General features: G+C 58.3%; 1 protein-coding gene across 1 annotated transcript; it reads left to right on the top strand.

The window, feature by feature from the left end:
• Window positions 1–4,473: 4,473 nt before the first annotated feature.
• On the top strand, window positions 4,474–21,624 carry mrps26 (mitochondrial ribosomal protein S26). Its single transcript, XM_070861094.1, has 4 exons — window positions 4,474–4,694; window positions 15,499–15,645; window positions 17,191–17,314; window positions 20,938–21,624. The coding sequence occupies exons 1-4, from the start codon at window positions 4,489–4,491 to the stop codon at window positions 21,067–21,069; spliced, it is 609 nt and encodes a 202-aa protein (XP_070717195.1). The 5' UTR covers window positions 4,474–4,488; the 3' UTR covers window positions 21,070–21,624.
• Window positions 21,625–23,412: the final 1,788 nt, after the last annotated feature.

The raw sequence follows: 23,412 nt of genomic DNA, 5'->3' as shown, positions 1-23,412 counted from the left end.
ATGGGAAATGTGGAAATGGCTGAGACCTTAAACAATTATTTTGCTTCGGTCTTCACAGTGGAAGACACAAAAACCATGCCAAAAATTGCTGGTCACGGGAATGTGGGAAGGGAGGATCTTGAGATAATCAATATCACTAGGGGGGTAGTGCTGGATAGGCAAATGGGACTCAAGGTAGACAAGTCCCCTGGTCCTGATGAAATGCATCCCAGGGTATTAAAAGAGATGGCGGAAGTTATAGCAGATGCATTTGTTATAATCTACCAAAATTCTCTGGATTCTGGGGAGGTACCAGCGGATTGGAAAGCAGCCAATGTAACGCCTCTGTTTAAAAAAGGGGGCAGACAAAAGGCAGGTAACTATAAGCCGGTTAGTTTAACATCTGTAGTGGGGAAAATGCTTGAAGCTATCATTAAGGAAGAAATAGCGGGACACCTAGATAGGAATAGTGCAATTAAGCAGACGCAACATGGATTCATGAAAGGGAAATCATGTTTAACTAATTTACTGGAATTCTTTGTGGATATAACGAGCATGGTGGATAGAGGTGTACCGATGGATGTGGTGTATTTAGATTTCCAAAAGGCATTCGATAAGGTACCACACAAAAGGTTACTGCAGAAGATAAAGGTACGCGGAGTCAGAGGTAATGTATAAGCATGAATCGAGAATTGGTTGGCTAACAAAAAGCAGAGAGTCAGGATAAATGGGTCCTTTTCGGGTTGGAAATTGGTGGTTAGTGATGTGCCACAGGGATCGGTGCTGGGACCACAACTGTTTACAATATACATAGATGACCTGGAAGAGGGGACAGATTGTAGTGCAACAAAATTTGTAGATGACACAAAGATTAGTGGGCAAGCGGGTTGTGTAGAGGACACAGAGAGGCTGCAAAGAGATTTAGATTGGTTAAGCGAATGGTCTAAGGTTTGACAGATGGAATACAATGTCGGAAAATGTGAGGTCATCCACCTTGGGAAAAAAAACAGTAAAAGGGAATATTATTTGAATGGGGAGAAATTACAACATGCTGCAGTGCAGAGGGACCTGGGGGTCCTTGTGCATGAAACTCTTTTTAGGAGCAAACAAAAAACATTAAACCATGCCCCCCGATCTGGGGGAAACTCCAACATTTACAAGGCCCTTTTTTTATTTTTTGGGGTTTTTTTGGGGCACAGAATCGAACTTTTTCTCCAAGTGCCCCCTATAAAAGGGGAGGGGGACACTAAAAGCACCGGCAATTAAAACAAATTAACTTAAAATCATAAAATCAAATTAAAATTTGGTTGCCGGGTGTGATGATGCACTCTAGTCCCTCCGGTGCCCACCTCTCGTGGAAGGCCGCGAGCGTACCGGTGGACACCGCGTGCTCCATCTCCAAGGACACCCTGGACCGGATGTATGCGCGGAAGAGAGGCAGGCAATCTGGCTGAACGACCCCCTCGACCGCCCGCTGCCTGGAACGGCTGATGGTCCTTGTGCATGAAACTCTTTTTGGGAGTAAACAAAAAACATTAAACCGTGCCCCCCCCCGATCTGGGGGAAACACCAAACATTTACAGGCCCTTTTATTTTTTTGTGGTATTTTTTGGGGGGTTTTTTTGGGCACAAAAACATATTTTTCTCCAAGTGCCCTCTATAAAAGGGGAGGGGGACACTAAAAGCACCGGCAATTAAAACAAATTAACTTAAAAACATAAAATCAAATTAAAATTTGGTTTCCTTGTGCATGAAACTCTTTTGGAGTTTACCTGTAACACATAAACATTAAATGGTGCCACCCGACCTGGATGACACACCAGATATTTACAAGGCCCATTTTTTTTTCTTTTTTGTGGTTTCTTTTTGTGTTTTTCTTTTTTTTGGGGTTTTTTTTTTGGGCACTAAAATCAACTTTTTTTTCTCCTCCAGTGCCCCCTATAAAAGGGGAGGGGGACACTAAAAGCACCGGCAATTAAAACAAATTAAACTTTAAAACGTAAAATCAAATTAAAATTTGGTTTCCTTGTGCATGAAACTCTTTTAGAGTCCCAAAAAGTTAGTTTGCAGGTGCAGCAAGTAATCAGGAAGGCGAATGGAATGTTGGCCTTCATTGCGAGAGGGATGGAGTACAAAAGCAGGGAGGTCCTGCTGCAACTGTATAGGGTATTAGTGAGGCCGCACCTGGAGTACTGCGTGCAGTTTTGGTCACCTTACTTAAGGAAGGATATACTAGCTTTGGATGGGGTACAGAGACGATTCACTAGGCTGATTCCGGAGATGAGGGGGTTACCTTATGATGATAGATTGAGCAGACTGGGTCTTTACTCGTTGGAGTTCAGAAGGATGAGGGATGATCTTGTAGAAACATTCAAAATAATGAAAGGGATAGACAAGATAGAGGCAAAGAGGTCGTTTCCACTGGTCGGGGAGACTAGAACTAGGGGGCACAGCCTCAAGTTACGGGGGAGCCAATTTAAAACTGAGTTGAGAAGGAATTTCTTCTCCCAGAGGGTTGTGAATCTGTGGAATTCTCTGCCCAAGGAAGCAGTTAAGGCTAGCTCATTGAATGTATTCAAATCACAGATAAATAGATTTTTAACCAATAAGGGAATTAAGGGTTACGGGGAGCGGGCGGGTAAGTGGAGCTGAGTCCACGGCCAGATCAGCCATGATCTTGTTGAATGGTGGAGCAGGCTCGAGGGGCTAGATGGCCTACTCCTGCTCCTAATTCTTATGTTCTTATGTACAATGTCTTGTGCATCACAATACAGACACGCTCCATCCCAGCCCCAAAGTCATGTCACCCCCTCAGAGTTGTAAAAAAACGTTAAAAAACCCAAGCAAAATAGTGGGGGGGAAAATTCTTCACCGATCCCCTCTTAGGTGACTGAAACTAGTCCAGGAGAACCTCCCCAGCCCTCTATTAATGTTACCCAAGACCCCGTGAATCTCATGACATTCTGGGCTTGACTGAAATTTGCCTTACTCCTCGTCCCTCATCGAGGTGTGATGGTAACTACATCTCACCGTGTTCCCCTCACCCGCCCTGATTTCATCATCACCAAACCGTGACACTTTGTTGTCAGCTGTGGCTCAGTGGGTAGCACTCTTGTCTCTGAGTCAGAAGTTCATGGGTCAAAGTCCCAATCTGGTGCCTTGAGCATAAAATCAATGCTAGCAGTTCAGTGCAGTAGTGAGGCAGTGCTGCACTGTCAACTGAGACTTTAAACTGAGGCCATGCTACCCTCTCAGAGAGATGTAAAAGATCCCGTGGCACCATTTTGAAGAAGAGCAGAGGAGTTATCCCCGGTCTTCGGGCCAATATTTATTCCTCAAACAACGTAACAAAAAACAGATTAACAGGTCATTATCTCATTGCTGTTTGTGGGAGCTTGCTGTGCACAAAGTTGCTGCCGCATTTCCCACATTACAACAGTAACTACACTTCAAAAAGTAATTAATTGGCTGTAAGGCGCTTTGGAACGTCCTGAGGTTGTGAATGGCGCTAAATAAATGCAAGTCCTTTCATCAGTTCGCCCGGTAAAAGTGCACAACTCTAAATGCAATGTCATGGTGTAATCATATTATTTTTTTAAAAATCTTTCATTAATTTTTATCCCTGGAATGTGAGTGTCGCTGGCAAGGCCGGCATTTATTGCCCATCCCTAATTGCCCCTTGAGAAGATGGTGGTGAGCCGCCTTCTTGAACCGCTGCAGTCCGTGTGGTGAAGGTACTCCCACAGTGCTGTTAGGGAGGGAGTTCCAGGATTTTGACCCAGCGACCATGAAGGAACGGCCGATATGTTTCCAAGTCCCGATGGTGTGTAATTTGGAGAGGAACGTGGAGGTGGTGGTGTTCCCATGCACCTGCTGCTGCCCTTGTCCTTCTAGGTGATAGAGCTCGTGGGTCTGGGAGGCGCTGTTGAAGAAGCCTTGGCGAGTTGCTGCAGTTCGTCTTGGAGATGGTACACACTGCAGCCAGGGTGCGCCGGTGGTGGAGGGAGTGAATGTTGAAGGTGGAGGATGGGCTGCTTTATCCTGCATGGTGTTGAGCTTCTTGAGTGTTGTTGGAGCTGCACTCAACGGCAAAGAAAAGAAATACTTGCAATTATATAGCGCCTTTCACAACCACCGGACGTCCCAAAGCGCTTTACAGCCAATGAAGTAATTTTGGAGTGTAGTCACTGTTGTAATGTGAGAAACGCAGCAGCCAAATTGCGCACAGCAAGCTCCCACAAACATCGATGTGATAATGACCAGATAATCAGTTTTTTAGTAATGTTGGCTTTAGCCTTATTTGGCTCAAGTAAAAGAGATTTTGCTGCCCAGATGTAGCGGGGGGGGGGGGTTACAAATTCCAGCTTGGGTTGGGGTGTGCTGGCCCTTTAAGAATAGGTGCCCTTTGCCCCGGAAGTGCGTCAGCCGCGCTTCCGGGAAGATGGCGGCGCCCATGTGAGAGGTTAGGCCTCCGCCATTGCAGCGTGTCCCTCCGCTGGGCCGGCCGCAATGTGGGCTGTGTGCCGGCCGCTCGCTGTGTCCCGGTGCCTGGGGCCGGGCCGCTGGGCCCCCGCCCGGGGCCGCAAGTCCCGCGCGGACCCGCCCGCCCCCTCCAAGGCCGGCCGGCTGCGGGTCCCCAGCGCCGTGTGGCCCGAGGAGCTGCTGGTGGTGAAGGAGCGTTACCGGCGGCAGGAGGCGGTGCTGGGGGCCCTGAGGTCAGTGTGGGCCCGGGGGGGGGGGGGACTGAGGTCAGTGTGGGCCCGGGGGGGGGGGCCCTGAGGTCAGTGTGGGCCCGGGGGAGGGGGCCCTGAGGTCAGTGTGGGCCCGGGGGGGGGGGGACTGAGGTCAGTGTGGGCCCGGGGGGGGGGACTGAGGTCAGTGTTAGCCCGGGGGGGGGGGGGGACTGAGGTCAGTGTGGGCCCAGGGGGGGGGGACTGAGGTCAGTGTGGGCCCGGGGGGGGGGGGACTGAGGTCAGTGTGGGCCCGGGGGGGGGGGGGGACTGAGGTCAGTGTTAGCCCGGGGGGGGGGGGGACTGAGGTCAGTGTGGGCCCAGGGGGGGGGGACTGAGGTCAGTGTGGGCCCAGAAGGGGGGGGGGACTGAGGTCAGTGTGGGCCCAGGGGGGGGGGACTGAGGTCAGTGTTAGCCCGGGGGGGGGGGGGGACTGAGGTCAGTGTTAGCCCGGGGGGGGGGGGGGACTGAGGTCAGTGTGGGCCCAGGGGGGGGGAACTGAGGTCAGTGTGGGCCCGGGGGGGGGGGACTGAGGTCAGTGTGGGCCCTGGGGGGGGGGGGGGTGACTGAGGTCAGTGTGGGCCCGGGGGGGGGGACTGAGGTCAGTGTTAGCCCGGGGGGGGACTGAGGTCAGTGTGGGCCCAGGGGGGGGGGGGGAACTGAGGTCAGTGTTAGCCCGGGGGGGGGGGGGGACTGAGGTCAGTGTGGGCCCAGGAGGGGGGGGGGACTGAGGTCAGTGTGGGCCCAGGGGGGGGGGACTGAGGTCAGTGTTAGCCCGGGGGGGGGGGGACTGAGGTCAGTGTTAGCCCGGGGGGGGGGGGGACTGAGGTCAGTGTGGGCCCAGGGGGGGGGAACTGAGGTCAGTGTGGGCCCGGGGGGGGGGGACTGAGGTCAGTGTGGGCCCTGGGGGGGGGGGGGGGTGACTGAGGTCAGTGTGGGCCCGGGGGGGGGGACTGAGGTCAGTGTTAGCCCGGGGGGGGGGGGGGGGGGACTGAGGTCAGTGTGGGCCCAGGGGGGGGGGGGGGAACTGAGGTCAGTGTTAGCCCGGGGGGGGGGGGGGGGACTGAGGTCAGTGTGGGCCCAGGGGGGGGGAACTGAGGTCAGTGTGGGCCCGGGGGGGGGGAACTGAGGTCAGTGTGGGCCCGGGGGGGGGGACTGAGGTCAGTGTGGGCCCGGGGGGGGGGGGGGTGACTGAGGTCAGTGTGGGCCCGGGGGGGGGGGGGGGGGGTGACGACTGAGGTCAGTGTGGGCCCAGGGGGGGGGAACTGAGGTCAGTGTGGGCCCGGGGGGGGGGGGACTGAGGTCAGTGTGGGCCCAGGGGGGGGAACTGAGGTCAGTGTGGGCCCGGGGGGGGGGGGGGACTGAGGTCAGTGTGGGCCCGGGGGGGGGGGGGGGTGGTGACTGAGGTCAGTGTGGGCCCTGGGGGGGGGGGGGTGACTGAGGTCAGTGTGGGCCCGGGGGGGGGGACTGAGGTCAGTGTGGGCCCGGGGGGGGGGGGGTGACTGAGGTCAGTGTGGGCCCAGGGGGGGGGAACTGAGGTCAGTGTGGGCCCAGGGGGGGGGGGGACTGAGGTCAGCGTGGGCCCGGGGGGGGGGGGGACTGAGGTCAGTGTGGGCCCAGGGGGGGGGGGGAACTGAGGTCAGTGTGGGCCCAGGGCGGGGGGGGGGGGAACTGAGGTCAGTGTGGACCCGGGGGGGGGGAACTGAGGTCAGTGTGGGCCCGGGGGGGGGGGGGGGAACTGAGGTCAGTGTGGGCCCAGGGGGGGGGAACTGAGGTCAGTGTGGGCCCAGGGGGGGGGAACTGAGGTCAGTGTGGGCCCAGGGGGGGGGGGGGGCTGAGGTCAGTGTGGGCCCAGGGGGGGGGGGGCTGAGGTCAGTGTGGGCCCGGGGGGGGGGGACTGAGGTCAGTGTGGGCCCGGGGGGGGGGGGGGGGACTGAGGTCAGTGTGGGCCCAGGGGGGGGGGGGGAACTGAGGTCAGTGTGGGCCCGGGGGGGGGGAACTGAGGTCAGTGTTAGCCCCGGGGGGGGGGGGGGGACTGAGGTCAGTGTGGGCCCGGGGGGGGATTGAGGTCAGTGAGGGCCCGGGGGGGGGGAACTGAGGTCAGTGTTAGCCCGGGGGGGGGGGGGACTGAGGTCAGTGTGGGCCCGGGGGGGATTGAGGTCAGTGAGGGCCCGGGGGGGGGGAACTGAGGTCAGTGTTAGCCCGGGGGGGGGGGGGACTGAGGTCAGTGTTAGCCCGGGGGGGGGGGGGGGGGACTGAGGTCAGTGTGGGCCCGGGGGGGGGACTGAGGTCAGTGTGGGCCCGGGGGGGGGGGGGGACTGAGGTCAGTGTGGGCCCGGGGGGGTGGGGGGGGACTGAGGTCAGTGTGGGCCCGGGGGGGGGGGGACTGAGGTCAGTGTGGGCCCGGGGGAGGGGGGGGACTGAGGTCAGTGTTAGCCCGGGGGGGGGGGGGGGGACTGAGGTCAGTGTGGGCCCAGGGGGGGGGGACTGAGGTCAGTGTGGGCCCAGGGGGGGGGGGGGACTGAGGTCAGTGTGGGCCCAGGGGGGGGGGACTGAGGTCAGTGTTAGCCCGGGGGGGGGGGGGACTGAGGTCAGTGTTAGCCCGGGGGGGGGGGGGACTGAGGTCAGTGTGGGCCCGGGGGGGGGGAACTGAGGTCAGTGTGGGCCCGGGGGGGGGGGACTGAGGTCAGTGTGGGCCCGGGGGGGGGGGGGGGGGGGGTGACTGAGGTCAGTGTGGGCCCGGGGGGGGGGGGGGGGGGTGACTGAGGTCAGTGTGGGCCCGGGGGGGGGGGACTGAGGTCAGTGTGGGCCCGGGGGGGGGGGGGGGGTGACTGAGGTCAGTGTGGGCCCAGGGGGGGGGAACTGAGGTCAGTGTGGGCCCAGGGGGGGGGGGGACTGAGGTCATCGTGGGCCCGGGGGGGGGGGGTACTGAGGTCAGTGTGGGCCCAGGGGGGGGGGGGGAACTGAGGTCAGTGTGGGCCCGGGGGGGGGGGGGGGGGGGGGGGGACTGAGGTCAGTGTGGACCCGGGGGGGGGGAACTGAGGTCAGTGTGGGCCCGGGGGGGGGGGGGGGGAACTGAGGTCAGTGTGGGCCCAGGGGGGGGGAACTGAGGTCAGTGTGGGCCCAGGGGGGGGGAACTGAGGTCAGTGTGGGCCCAGGGGGGGGGGGGGGGGCTGAGGTCAGTGTGGGCCCAGGGGGGGGGGGGGGCTGAGGTCAGTGTGGGCCCGGGGGGGGGGGACTGAGGTCAGTGTGGGCCCGGGGGGGGGGGGGGGGGGGGGACTGAGGTCAGTGTGGGCCCAGGGGGGGGGGGGGGAACTGAGGTCAGTGGGCCCAGGGGGGGGGAACTGAGGTCAGTGTGGGCCCGGGGGGGGGGAACTGAGGTCAGTGTTAGCCCGGGGGGGGGGGGGGGGGGGGGGACTGAGGTCAGTGTGGGCCCGGGGGGGGATTGAGGTCAGTGAGGGCCCGGGGGGGGGGAACTGAGGTCAGTGTTAGCCCGGGGGGGGGGGGGGGACTGAGGTCAGTGTGGGCCCGGGGGGGGATTGAGGTCAGTGAGGGCCCGGGGGGGGGGGGGGGGGGGGGGACTGAGGTCAGTGTGGGCCCGGGGGGGGGACTAAGGTCAGTGTGGGCCCGGGGGGGGGGGGGGGACTGAGGTCAGTGAGGGCCCGGGGGGGGGGACTGAGGTCAGTGTGGGCCCGGGGGGGGGGGGGACTGAGGTCAGTGTGGGCCCGGGGGGGGGGGGGACTGAGGTCAGTGAGGGCCCGGGGGGGGGGACTGAGGTCAGTGAGGGCCCGGGGGGGTGGGGGGGGGGGGGGGAAACTGAGGTCAGTGTTGTCCCGGGGGGGTGGGGGGCGACTGAGGTCAGTGTGGGCCCGGGGGGGGGAGGGACTGAGGTCAGTGTGGGCCCGGGGGGGGGGGGGGGGGGGGGGGACTGAGGTCAGTGTGGGCCCGGGGGGGACTGAGGTCAGTGTGGGCCCAGGGGGGGGGGAACTGAGGTCAGTGAGGGCCCGGGGGGGGGGGAACTGAGGTCAGTGAGGGCCCGGGGGGGGGGGGAACTGAGGTCAGTGTGGGCCCGGGGGGGGGGGGGGGGGGGGGGGACTGAGGTCAGTGTGGGCCCAGGGGGGGGGGGGAACTGAGGTCAGTGGGCCCAGGGGGGGGGAACTGAGGTCAGTGTGGGCCCGGGGGGGGGGAACTGAGGTCAGTGTTAGCCCGGGGGGGGGGGGGGGGGGACTGAGGTCAGTGTGGGCCCGGGGGGGGATTGAGGTCAGTGAGGGCCCGGGGGGGGGGAACTGAGGTCAGTGTTAGCCCGGGGGGGGGGGGGGGGGACTGAGGTCAGTGTGGGCCCGGGGGGGGATTGAGGTCAGTGAGGGCCCGGGGGGGGGGGGGGACTGAGGTCAGTGTTAGCCCGGGGGGGGGGGGGGGGGGGGGGGGGAACTGAGGTCAGTGTGGGCCCGGGGGGGGGACTAAGGTCAGTGTGGGCCCGGGGGGGGGGGGGGACTGAGGTCAGTGAGGGCCCGGGGGGGGGGACTGAGGTCAGTGTGGGCCCGGGGGGGGGGGGGGACTGAGGTCAGTGTGGGCCCGGGGGGGGGGGGGGGACTGAGGTCAGTGAGGGCCCGGGGGGGGGGACTGAGGTCAGTGAGGGCCCGGGGGGGGGGGGGGGGGGGGGGGGGGGGGAAACTGAGGTCAGTGTTGTCCCGGGGGGGTGGGGGGCGACTGAGGTCAGTGTGGGCCCGGGGGGGGAGGGACTGAGGTCAGTGTGGGCCCGGGGGGGGGGGGGGGGGGGGGGGGGGGACTGAGGTCAGTGTGGGCCCGGGGGGGACTGAGGTCAGTGTGGGCCCAGGGGGGGGGGAACTGAGGTCAGTGAGGGCCCGGGGGGGGGGGGAACTGAGGTCAGTGAGGGCCCGGGGGGGGGGGGAACTGAGGTCAGTGAGGGCCCGGGGGGGGGAACTGAGGTCAGTGAGGGCCCGGGGGGGGGGAACTGAGGTCAGTGAGGGCCCGGGGGGGGGGAACTGAGGTCAGTGAGGGCCCGGGGGGGGGGGGGGAACTGAGGTCAGTGTGGGCCCGGGGGGGGGGGGGGGGGCTGAGGTCAGTGTGGGCCCGGGGCGGGGGGGGGGGGGGGACTGAGGTCAGTGTGGACCCGGGGGGGGGGGGGGGGACTGAGGTCAGTGTGGGCCCGGGGGGGGGGGGGGGGAGACTGAGGTCAGTGTGGGCACGGGGGGGGGGGAACTGAGGTCAGTGTGGGCCCGGGGGGGGGGGGGACTGAGGTCAGTGTGGACCCGGGGGGACTGAGGTCAGTGTGGGCCCGGGGGGGGGGGCCTGAGGTCAGTGTGGGCCCGGGGGGGGGGGACTGAGGTCAGTGCGGGCCCGGGGGGGGGGGGACTGAGGTCAGTGTGGGCCCGGGGGGGGGGGACTGAGGTCAGTGTGGGCCCGGGGGGGGGGGGGGGCCTGAGGTCAGTGTGGACCCGGGGGGACTGAGGTCAGTGTGGGCCCGGGGGGGGGACTGAGGTCAGTTTTAGCCCGGGGGGGGGGACTGAGGTCAGTGAGGGCCCGGGGGGGGGGGGTGGCCCTGAGGTCAGTGTGGGCCCGGGGGGGGGGACTGAGGTCAGTGTGGGCCCGGGGGGACTGAGGTCAGTGTGGGCCCGGGGGGGGGGAACTGAGGTCAGTGTGGGCCCGGGGGGGGGGGACTGAGGTCAGTGAGGGCCCGGGGGGGGGGAACTGAGGTCAGTGAGGGCCCGGGGGGGGGGGGGACTGAGGTCAGTGTGGGCCCGGGGGGGGGGGGGACTGAGGTCAGTGTGGACCCGGGGGGGGGGGACTGAGGTCAGTGAGGGCCCGGGGGGGGGGGGCCCTGAGGTCAGTGTGGGCCCGGGGGGGGGGGGGGGACTGAGGTCAGTGTGGACCCGGGGGGGGGGACTGAGGTCAGTGTGGGCCCGGGGGGGGGGGGGACTGAGGTCAGTGTGGACCCGGGGGGGGGGGGACTGAGGTCAGTGAGGGCCCGGGGGGGGGGGGGCCCTGAGGTCAGTGTGGGTCCGGGGGGGGGGGGGGGACTGAGGTCAGTGTGGACCCGGGGGGGGGGGGGACTGAGGTCAGTGTGGACCCGGGGGGACTGAGGTCAGTGTGGGCCCGGGGGGGGGGGGCCCTGAGGTCAGTGTGGGCCCGGGGGGGGGAACTGAGGTCAGTGTGGGCCCGGGGGGGGGCCCTGAGGTCAGTGTTAGTCCGGGGGGGGGGCCCTGAGGTCAGTGTGGGCCCGGCGGGGGGGGGCGGGGGGGGGGGGGGACTAGGTCAGTGTGGGCCCAGGGGGGGGGACTGAGGTCAGTGAGGGCCCGGGGGGGGGGGACTGAGGTCAGTGTGGGCCCGGGGGGGGGGGAGGAGAACTGAGGTCAGTGTGGGCCCGGGGGGGGGGGGGGGACTGAGGTCAGTGTGGACCCGGGGGGGGGGGGGACTGAGGTCAGTGTGGACCCGGGGGGACTGAGGTCAGTGTGGGCCCGGGGGGGGGGGGCCCTGAGGTCAGTGTGGGCCCGGGGGGGGGAACTGAGGTCAGTGTGGGCCCGGGGGGGGGGACTGAGGTCAGTGAGGGCCCGGGGGGGGGGGACTGAGGTCAGTGTGGGCCCGGGGGGGGGGGAGGAGAACTGAGGTCAGTGTGGGCCCGGGGGGGGGGGGGACTGAGGTCAGTGAGGGCCCGGGGGGGGACTGAGGTCAGTGAGGGCCCGGGGGGGGGGGGGTGGCCCTGAGGTCAGTGTGGGCCCGGGGGGGGGGACTGAGGTCAGTGTGGGCCCGGGGGGGGGGACTGAGGTCAGTGTGGGCCCAAGGGGGGGGACTGAGGTCAGTGTGGGCCCGGGGGGGGGGCCCTGAGGTCAGTGTGGGCCCAGGGGGGGGGGGGACTGAGGTCAGTGTGGACCCGGGGGGACTGAGGTCAGTGTGGGCCCGGGGGGGGGGACTGAGGTCAGTGTTAGCCCGGGGGGGGGGACTGAGGTCAGTGTGGGCCCGGGGGGGGGGGGCCCTGAGGTCAGTGTGGGCCCGGGGGGGGGGAACTGAGGTCAGTGTGGGCCCGGGGGGACTGAGGTCAGTGTTAGCCCGGGGGGGGGGGGACTGAGGTCAGTGTGGGCCCGGGGGGGGGAACTGAGGTCAGTGTGGGCCCGGGGGGGGGGCCCTGAGGTCAGTGTTAGTCCGGGGGGGGGGCCCTGAGGTCAGTGTGGGCCCGGCGGGGGGGGGGGGGGGGGGGGACTAGGTCAGTGTGGGCCCAGGGGGGGGGACTGAGGTCAGTGAGGGCCCGGGGGGGGGGGACTGAGGTCAGTGTGGGCCCGGGGGGGGGGGAGGAGAACTGAGGTCAGTGTGGGCCCGGGGGGGGGGGGGACTGAGGTCAGTGAGGGCCCGGGGGGGGGACTGAGGTCAGTGAGGGCCCGGGGGGGGGGGGGGAGACTGAGGTCAGTGAGGGCCCGGGGGGGGGACTGAGGTCAGTGAGGGCCCGGGGGGGGGGGGACGACGACTGAGGTCAGTGAGGGCCCGGGGGGGGGGGGGAGGGACTGAGGTCAGTGTGGGCCCGGGGGGGGGTGGGGGGGGAACTGAGGTCAGTGTTAGCCCGGGGGGGGGGACTGAGGTCAGTGTGGGCCCGGGGGGGGGAACTGAGGTCAGTGTGGGCCCGGGGGGGGGGCCCTGAGGTCAGTGTTAGTCCGGGGGGGGGCCCTGAGGTCAGTGTGGGCCCAGGGGGGGGGGGGGGGGGGGGACTGGGGACTAGGTCAGTGTGGGCCCAGGGGGGGGGACTGAGGTCAGTGAGGGCCCGGGGGGGGGGGAACTGAGGTCAGTGTGGGCCCGGGGGGGGACTGAGGTCAGTGAGGGCCCGGGGGGGGGGGGGGGGGGGGGAACTGAGGTCAGTGTGGGCCCGCGGGGGGGGAACTGAGGTCAGTGTGGGCCCGGGGGGGGGGGTGGGGGGGACTGAGGTCAGTGTGGGCCCGGGGGGGGGGAGGGGGGAGGGGGAGGGGGGGACTGAGGTCAGTGAGGGCCCGGAGGGGGGGGACTGAGGTCAGTGTGGGCCCGAGGGGGGGGGGGGGGAGGGAGGGAGGGACTGACTGAGGTCAGTGTTGGCCCGGGGGGGACTGAGTTCAGTGTGGGGCCGGGGGGGGGGACTGATGTCAGTGTGGGCCCGGAGGGGGGGGGGACTGAGGTCAGTGAGGGCCCGGGGGGGGGGGGGGTGGGGGGGAAACTGAGGTCAGTGAGGGCCCGGGTGGGGACTGAGGTCAGTGTGGGCCCGGGGGTGGGGGGGGACTGAGCTGAGGTCAGGGAGGCCTGGGGCGGTGGGTATGGAGGGGGGCCGGGTGAGGGACGGGGGAGTGGTGTGGGGGTCTCCCAGGAGGGGACGTTGTGGCAGGGCTCACACCGTGCAATAGGCCACACACACAGCAATAGATCTCTCAACAGTAGCTCCTACACTGCAATGGATCGCCTTCGTTAGCTCAATGGGCAGCACTTTCGTCCCTGAGTCAGAAGATCGTGGGTTCAAGTCCCACTCCAGGTTAGCTGACAGTCCCAGTGCAGTGCTGAGGAAACGCTGCACTGTCGGAGGTGTTGTCTTTTGGATGAGACGTTAAACCGAGGCCCCGTCTGCTCTCTCAAGTGGACGCAAAAGTTCCCATGGCACTATTTGAAGAAGAGCTTCCCGGTGTCCTGGCCAATATTTATCCCTCAATCAACATCACTAAAAGCAGATTATCTGGTCGTTATCATATTGCTGTTTGTGGGAGCTTGCTGTGGGCCTTTTGGCTGCCGTGTTTCATACATTACAACAGTGACTACACGTCAAAAAGCACTTCATTGGCTGTAAAGCGCTCGGGACGTCCAGAGGTTGTGAAAGGCGCTATATAAAAATCCAAGTCTTTCTTCTTCTTTCTTTCGGCCTATCGAGCCCGTGCCGGCTCTCTGCAAGAGCACCGGAAGGCTGTAACGTGCCTAAACAAAAGATGAGGTGCTGTTTGTTGAGCTTTGTTGGAACAGTGTAGGAGACCGAGGATGGAGAGGTCAGAGCGGGAATGTAGTGGAGAATTAAAGTGACAGATGACCGGTCACACTTATGGACTGAACGGAGGTGCTCCGGAAAGCGGTCACCCAATCTGCATTTAACCAAAGCTGGACTCGACATCGAGTTCCACAATTTTAAACCATAACCTCTGCCCCGGTTTTTTTTTCTCTTTCCCATGATGACAGCTGTTGATTCTGCCATTTACGCCCTATCTAGACCCATCTTTTGTTTCTTAACTTGCCCCATTACCATCTCCATTTGCCTTGCACCATCATCCCGTTTGTCTCTCTAATCTCTCCTGCCTTCCACCCTATCACGGACCTTCACTCTTGTTCTTTCCTCCCCTCCCCTCCCTTTCCCTTCCCCAACACTTGCTTAAAATCCTGTTACATCTCGAACTTTTTCCAGTCCTGATGAAGGGTCACTGACCCGAAACGTTAACTCTGCTTCCTCTCTGCAGATGTTGCCTGACCCGCTGAGATTTCCAGCATTTCCTGTTTTTATTTCAGATTCCAGCATCCGCAGTATTTGGCTTTTATATAATGTACTGGGGCTGGGTACTTCAATATATAATCATCATCATAGGCAGTCCCTCGAATCGAGGATGACTTGCTTCCACGTCAAAAAGTTCACAGGCCTCTCCTGGGCCCCCGAACTCTCGCCTCTCCTGAGCCCCGATCACGTCCCTCTACAATCTCTCGTCGCTCCTTCGCCCCGACCTCGCCGCTCCTGCTGTACCTGCCCACGCTCCAATCACCGACCTGGACCTTGGTGACATCTCTCTTCGCTGCTGTTGCTCTCCTGCTCCAGCACGTGCTGCTCCTTCCGCTCCCCGGCCTGCTCCAATGGTGTTCGCAGGCCAGGGGCCACTCGGGCTGGGGTACATTGTATCTATAAATGTGATGTCAGGGATGACGTTGCATTGTAAATTTATATTTGCATTTATATAGCCCCTTTCAGAACCTCAGGATGTCCCAAAATGCTTCACAGCCAATGAAGTAGTTTTGAAGTGTAGTCACTGATGTAATGAAGGAAACGTGGCAACCAATTTGTACACAGCAAGCTCCCACAAACAGCAAAGTGATAATGACCAAATAATCAGGTTTTTTTTTTGGTATGTTGATTACATAAGATCATAAGAAATAGGAGTAGGCCATACGGCCCCTCGAGCCTACTTCGCCATTTAATACGATCATGGCTGATCCGATCATGGACTCAGGTCCACTTCCCTGCCCGCTCCCCATAACCCCTTATCCCCTTATTGTTTAAGAAACTGTCTATTTCTGTCTTAAATATATTCAATGTCCCAGCTTCCACAGCTCTCTGAGGCAGCAAATTCCACAGATTTACAACCCTCTGAGAGAAGAAATTTCTCCTCATCTCTGTTTTAAATGGACGGCCCCTTTATTCTAAGATCATGCCCTCTAGTTCTAGTCTCCTCCATCAGTGGAAACATCCTCTCTGCATCCACCTTGTCAAGCCCCCTCATAATCTTATACGTTTCGATAAAGTCACCTCTCACTGTTTTGATTGAGGGATAAATATTTGCCAGGACATCGGGGGTAACCCCCTGTTAAACCCACAACCTTCTGACTCTGACACGAGAGTCACACTACCCAATCAGCCACGGCTGATACTGTTCTTTCTCTGCATCAGCCAATTGGAAACTGCGCATTTCTCAGTTTGGTTGGAGGGTCTGAATCGTGATGATGGGTATCGGAAACTCAGGTGACATTTGACTCTCTCTTTCCCCCCCCCCCCCCCCCCAATCCCAATCTGAAGGGGTGAGTTCAAGGAGGAGATGTTGCGGAAACGCTATGAAGAGGAGGTGGGCTCGCTGGCGGAGGAACGAGCAAAGCTGGAAGCCGAAGAACACCACAAGCTGATGGCTTTCAATAATCAGGAGAACGATCGGCTCCGCAAACTCCGGTGAGCCTCGGGGATACCTCGCAGTATTAAATCCCAGCCTCCTTACTCCGGGTCAGTGGGTGATATAGAATCACACAGGATATACGGCCCAGATGCAGGCCATTCGGCCCAACCAGTCCGTGTCGCCGTTTATGCTCCACTCGAGCCTCCTCCCGTCTTTCCTCATCTAAATCTATCCTCATAATCCTCTATTCCCTTCTCCCCCATGTGCTTGTCCAGCTTCCCCTTAACTGCATCTATACTATTCGCTTCAACCACTCCCTGTGGTAGCGAGTTCCGCATTCTCACCACTCTCTGGGTAAAGAAGTTTCTTCTGAATCCCCGATTGGTGACGATCTTATACTGATGGCCTCTAGTTATGCTCTTCCCCACAAGTGGAAACATTCTCTCTGTATCCACTCTATCAAAACCTTTCATAATTCAAAAAAAAACCGCTATTAGGTCACCCCTCAACCTTAAGAGACCCGGCCTGTTCATCCTTTCCTGATGGGTATAACGTTACAGTTCATCTTTGTAAATCTTCTCCGCACCCTCTTCAGGGCCTCTGTCCTTTATATAATATGGTGACCAGAACTGTCCGTAATACTCCCAAGTGTGGTCTGACCAAGGTCCGATACAAGGTTAGTATAACTTTGCTACTTGTCAATTCTATATAATGATGGCTTCTAGTTTTGCTCTTCCCCACATGGAAACCTACTCTGTGGGCCCGAACTTGGTGGAAGCCAAGGACCGCCGAGATACCTGACGGTACTTTGGGTGGGAGTTTTGTGGGAAAACTCGCCCGTCGGCAAAAAAAACAACTTACGCCGTGAATCTGGACGGCAGCAGGCAGGAGCTCCCAATCTTGGCGCAAATGCAATTCTCGCCAATGTACCGCCGAGGATTGATTTGGGCCCAGGGAGGGGCGGGGGGGGGGAGGAGCACATAAAAATAAAAATTTTCACCAAAAAAAACCCCCACCGGAAGACCTTCAGGGGACCCCCATCCACATAAATCGCTGGAAAAAATGTTTAATAAAAGTTCACTAACATTTTTTTGCAGGTCTTCTTACTTACCGTTGGGGTTAGACCTGCCTCCACGCAGGGAAGATGTGCTTCTCCCCTGCCGTCTCCGACTCCCGCCCGGAGGAATCTGGCAGCTCGCCGGGCCGGAAGCCACTTGCACGCTAGCGGCCGTCAGCGGGCGGTTCCCAGCGGTCCTCCCCTCCGGCCGGCGGGAGGCCTAGTGCAAACTGGCACCGAGGGGAGACCACCGAAAAAAAACTCGGCAGCAGCGGGCGGTAAGGCCACCCAGCTCAGGCACTCTGTGTCTATCAAAATCTTTCATAATTCTAAAGACCTCTAAGGGGTCACCCCTCAAGGTACAAGGCTGAGGAGTATTAAATCACACCATCTTACAGTGACTGCACTTCAAAAGTACTTAAATGGCCGTAAAGCGCTTTGGGACGTCCTAAGGTCATGAAAGGCGCTATAGAAATGCAAGTCTTTATTTCTTTGTGTTGTAAAACTGGAGACAAGCGTCTTTGTGTTTGGGATTATGGGACAGGGAGGAGCGACTTCGGCGAGAGGCGGAAGAGGAGCGGGAGCAGAAACTCCAGGCTGCCATCCACCGAGAGAAGCAAAGGGACGAGTTCCTCAAGGAGAAGGAGAGGGAAGTGGTGCAACTGCAGGTAGGCACTGAGTGTGGGCCAGGGCGGCCATTTTACTCGCTTGTTGTAACACCGCCATTTTGTTTTGAGAAATTGTGTTTTTTCCCTCTTCCAGCTGAGGGCAGTCGGAGCTGGACAGAGGCGCACTTTCTACTATTAGCATCCAGTATCGGCATCAATCAGTCGCTGGGCAGGTATAGCACAGGTTAGATATAGAGTAAAGCTCCCTCTACACTGTCCCATCAAACACTCCCAGGGCAGGTATAGCACAGGTTAGATACAGAGTAAAGCTCCATCTACACTGCCCCATCAAACACTTGCAGGCAGGTACAGCACGGGGTTAGATACAGAGTAAAGCTCCCTCTACACTGTCCCATCAAACACTCCCAGGGCAGGTACAGCACGGGTTAGATACAGAGTAAAGCTCCCTCTACACTGCCCCATCAAACACCCCCGGGGCAGGTACAGGGGGTTAGATACAGAGTAAAGCTCCCTCTACACTGTCCCATCAAACACTCCCAGGGCAGGTACAGCACGGGTTAGATACAGAGTAAAGCTCCCTCTACACTGTCCCATCCAACACTCCCAGGGCAGGTACAGGGGGTTAGATACAGAGAAAAGCTCCCTCTACACTGTCCCATCAAACACTCCCAGGGCAGGTACAGCACGGGTTAGATACAGAGTAAAGCTCCCTCTATACTGTCCCATCAAACACTCCCAGGGCAGGTACAGCACGGGTTAGATACAGAGTAAAGCTCCCTCTACACTGCCCCATCAAACACCCCCGGGGCAGGTACAGGGGGTTAGATACAGAGTAAAGCTCCCTCTACACTGTCCCATCAAACACTCCCAGGGCAGGTACAGCACGGGTTAGATACAGAGTAAAGCTCCCTCTACACTGTCCCATCCAACACTCCCAGGGCAGGTACAGGGGGTTAGATACAGAGAAAAGCTCCCTCTACACTGTCCCATCAAACACTCCCAGGGCAGGTACAGCACGGGTTAGATACAGAGTAAAGCTCCCTCTACACTGTCCCATCAAACACTCCCAGGGCAGGTACAGCACGGGTTAGATACAGAGTAAAGCTCCCTCTACACTATCCCATCCTAGGGCAGGTACAACATGGCTTAGGTACAGAGTAAGGATTCATTCTGCTTCCCAGGTCACCTTGGAAAGGCTCCTTTTGCAACTCCAGACTCCCTCCCTCTCTAGCTGTGTATTTGACAACTGCCTGTTGGACTCCCGAACTTTGACTTGGTTCCAAATTCTGATGTACGGTGGACTTTTGCTCAGCATAATTCACACTGAGACTGTGTCCCGCTCAGTTGAATCCAGTGGAGGGAGACGAGAGCCAACACTTTTATCCCATCAATGTAGGGTGGATTCAAACGCAGGCCCCAGAGGTGATAGAACAGTATGTTAATATATTGCAGCACTCTCCTTCACGATAGATTCTTGTTACAAAAATGGATTTCTCATACGTGATTGAAAACGTGCTATTTATGATTAATCATTGCTGATTGTGGTGCCTGCTAATGATATGATCAATAATTGTTGATGAGCTGTGGAAAATGAAGGCAAAAATTGACACCGTGCCAAAGGAAGGAAGGAAGGAAGGAAGGAAGGAAGACTTGCATTTACATAGCGCCTTTCACAACCACTGGATGTCTCAAAGCACTTTACTGCCAATGAAGTACTTGTGAAGTGTAGTCACTGTTGTAACATGGGAAATAAGGAGACATTAGGACAGGCGACCAAAAGCTGTGGTCAAAGAGATAGGTTTTAAGGAGCGCCTTGAAAGAGGAGGGAGAGGCAGAGACGTTTAGGGAAGGAATTCCAGAGCTTGGGGCCAAACTAGTGGAAGGCACGGCCGCCAATGGTGGGGCGAAATAAATGGGGGATGCGCAAGAGGCCAGAGTTGGAGGAGCGGCAAGTTCTCGGAGGGTTTCCACGGACTATGTGGCATCTTGATTCCAATAGGGCTACTGGAGATAATACCCTCCCCTGGTCACCTCTCCCCATTGCGTTGGGGATGGGATAGGAAACATTAATTGCCTTGGGAGGGGGCGGTATAGCCTCGTGCACTTGGACACCTATTATTAAGCCTTTACTCTGCTGTATTCAGGCAGACTTTGGACATTCTCCACAGACAGAAGAGGAAGCTTCTCTCCTCCTTATCCACGACACCCACACATGTTCTCAATGCCCCAGGGGACCATTGATCACCTCACGTAAGCGGGCAATCTTTGTACAGCAAGCTGCATTTGTGATCCCAGCAAAATCTAGACTATGAATTGGCCAGCTAGCCAATAAAGGCACTGAGCCATCAACTCATCTCAGTGAGCAACGTCACCAAAACAGATTAGCTGCTCATTTAACTCATTGCTTGTTTTTGGGATCTTGCTATGTGCAAATTGGCTACCGGGTTTCCGACATTCCAACAGTGATTACACTTCAAAAGTACTTTTTAAAAAAAAAAAAATCGTTCATTGGATGTGGGCGTCGCTGGCAAAGCCGGCATTTATTGCCCATCCCTAATTGCCCCTTGAGAAGGTGGTGGTGAGCCGCCGCCTTGAACCGCCGCAGTCCGTGTGGTGAAGGTGCTCCCACAGTGCTGTCAGGGAGGGAGTTTGACCCAGCGACGATGAAGGAACGGCCCATATATTTCCAAGTCAGGGTGGTTCCCCATCACCCGCTGCCCTTGTCCTTCTGGGTAGTGGAGGTCGTGGGTTTGGGAGGTGCTGCCAAAGAAGCCTTGGCGAGTTGCTGCAGTGCATCTGCATACTGCTTTGGCTGTGAGGCGCTTTGGGACGGCCTGAGGTCGTGAAAGTCGCTTCACAAATTCTAGCTCTTTCCTTCGCTTGTTTTTTAAAATTAGCTTGTACACCCAGTCTAGCTTTGGCCTGGTGCTGAGAGTTGGGTTAATGGGCTGTGAGGGAGTTTGGAGCGAGAAGGATAATTGGGTGAGACTTGGGGTAATAGAGTTCCAAACTTAATTCCTCGTGAAGGCTATTAAAACGGTCACTATAGTTCCATGGATTTCTGGGGCCAGAAGCAGTTGGGGAACATGATGATCAGGTGGTTCGATGGACGTAAAAGATCCCACGTAAAATCCTCAGATGCGGCACAAAGATAAAATGGCACCAAGAAGTTTGGTCTTTAAAACAGTGTCCATTTATTCAAGATCCTTGAGCACAGAATCCAGGATGACACTCCCAGTGCAGTGCTGAGGGAACGCTGCACTGTCGGAGGTGCCATCTTTTGGATGAGCTATTAAACCGAGGCCCTGTCTGCTCTCTCAGGTGGACGTAAAAGATCCCATGGCACCATTTCGAAGAAGAGCAGGGGAGTTCTCCCCGGTGTCCTGGCCAATATTTATCCCTCAATCAACATAAAACAAACGACCTGGTCATTATCACGTTGCTGTTTGTGGGAGCTTGCTGTGCGCAAATTGGCTGCTGCATTTCCTACATTACAACAGTGACTACATTCCAAAAGTACTTAATTGGCTGTAAAGCCCTTTGGGACGCCCAGCAGCCGTGAAAGGCGCTATATAAATGCAGGTTCCTCTTGCTGTTGCCGTGATCTCGAAATGCCTGGGATTGTTGAACCGCTCACGTCGTCTTGTGCCTTTAATTTGCAGGAGGCCGTGAAGCACTTCATCACGCTGGAGAACTTGGATCAGCGGATCGAGGAAGCGCTGGACAATCCCAAGAATTATAACTTCGCCATCGACAAGGAGGGCCGGCTGACCAAGAGGACGGTGAAGACGTAGGCCCTGCCCCATCGGGGTCCCACCTCCACTGAGCGAGCGAGGGAGGGGTCGTCGCCCCGGGGCATGTGAACGCTCGCCTGGGGGGGTGGGGGGTGGGGGGAAGAGGGCGGTGGAGAAAGCCTTTAACCAGTAACAAACCATCAACTCGCTGATCGGCACAGCCGTCTTGCAGTGCAGCTGGGTCTGGGTGAGGCACCCGAGCTCACCTGACATCGCAACCCAGCAACAGTCGGCATCTTCGGGCAAACAGGGGTGTTAATTTCTGAGGTGGGGCTGGCGGGGAGACTACAAATCGGAAACCTTTTTTAAAGGGATATTAAATTTTGCGGTGTTCGAAATTATACCGCTGCCAAAGACCATCAACGTCTGTTGTGTGCTGCTCTCTGGAGGATCCTTTCAGCCTGTACAACGCTGAATCCCTTCGTAATAAAACGTCAATTGATTCACTTAAACTCCTTCAGGGTGTGTGTGTCCTTCACCCTACAGTATAATAAGGACTGGCGTACATTGAATCAATAAATTGTTGTTTTGTATCAATAAATACAATACACTCAATAGCCTGGGGTTACATTCTATTAATAAATATAACGCTGGGGGTTACGTTCTATTTACAACATCAGGAAAGGGCGTACATAGGAACTGCGGATATATTGTAATAAATACAATAAAAGAACTTGTATAAATAAATACAATAATATGAAGGCTAGGGGTGCATTGTATTACAAATATAGAATTTACGACATAGAAACAGGCCATTCGGCCTTGTCCCCAGTCCATGCCAGCATTTATACACCAGTCGAGCCTCCTCCCGTCTTTCCTCATCTAACTCTATCAGCATAACCCTCTATTCCCTTCTCCCCCATGTGCTTATCTAGCCTCCCCTTAAATGCATCGATACTATTCGCTTCAACCACTCCCTGTGGCAGCGAGTTCCACATTCTGACCACTCTCTGGGTAAAGAAATTTCTGAATTCCTGTTAAGCAACGCCTCGATTTCAAAATTCTCATCCTTATTTTCAAATCTCTCCATAGCCTCACCCCCTCCCTATCTCTGTAATCTCCTCCAGCCCCACAACCCCCCCGAGATGTCTGCGCTCCTCTAATTCTGCCCTCTTGAGCATCCCTGATTAGAATCACTCAACCATTGGTGGCCGTGTCTTCTGTTGCCTGGGCCCCAAGCTCTGGAACTCCCTGCCTAAACCTCTCTACCTCTCTTTCCTCCTTCAAGACGCTCCTTAAAACCTACCTCTTTGACCAAACTTTTGGTCACCTGCGCTAACTTCTACTTATGCGGCTCGGTGCCAAATTGTTTTATCTCATAATACTCTTGTGAAGTGCCTTGGGACTTTTCACTATGTTAAAGGCGCTATACAAGTACAAGTTGTTGTGCGAGTGTCGATGGTGAATACAGCAAGATATTCCAACATAAATTACAGCCGAGTTCTGGCCCCACCAGCATTTGCAGTCGGATACTTCCAATCGCTGCTGCTGTATTGCGTGGGGAAATCCCTGCCGATTCCTCAGCTCTCTCACCCAGGGGTGTGGAGGCCAGTTGAGGTCAACTGAATTAGCACGGACCAGCCAGTGAGCCTGGGACCTCCCTGGTCGCTGTCGCTCAGAGATGGAAACATTACCTTGTCTCGGTGAAGTTTACACATGTGACATTGCACCACATGTACATATACACAGTGAGGGACAGGTGGCTGGGTACTGCATGCGTGTGGACTTTGGATGGGGACAGAGACCTCCGCGGCAACAATACCCCTCCATGGTTCAATAGTCTTGTCACATTTGCTATTGAGGGACCTCTGAAGAATGACCAGAAGATCTGCCAATAATTCAGACAGAACTTGACACCGAGCCACATGGGGGTACTTGTGCATGAAACACAAAAGGATAGTATGCAGGTACAGCAAGTGATCAGGAAGGCCAATGGTATCTTGGCCTTTATTGCAAAGGGGATGGAGTATAAAAGCAGGGAAGTCTTGCTACAGTTATACAGGATATTGGTGAGGCCACACCTGGAATACTGCATGCAGTTTTGGTTTCTATATTTATGAAACGATATACTTGCTTTGCAGGCAGTTCAGAGAAGGTTCACGAGGTTGATTCTGGGGATGAGGGGGTTGACATGAGGAAAGGTTGAGGAAGTTGGGCCTCTACTCATTGGAATTCAGAAGAATGAGAGATGATCTTATTGAAATATATAAGATTATGAGGGGGCTTGACAAGGTGGATGCAGAGCGGATGTTTCCAATGATGGGGGAGACTAGAACTAGAGGGCATAATCTTAGAATAAGGGGCCGCCCATTAAAACAGATGAGGAATTTCTTCTCTCAGAGG

Source organism: Pristiophorus japonicus, chromosome 2 (genome assembly GCF_044704955.1).
Source record: "Pristiophorus japonicus isolate sPriJap1 chromosome 2, sPriJap1.hap1, whole genome shotgun sequence".
In the NCBI taxonomy this organism is placed as follows: Eukaryota; Metazoa; Chordata; class Chondrichthyes; family Pristiophoridae; genus Pristiophorus; species Pristiophorus japonicus.
This window is presented reverse-complemented; position numbering and strand designations above follow the sequence as displayed.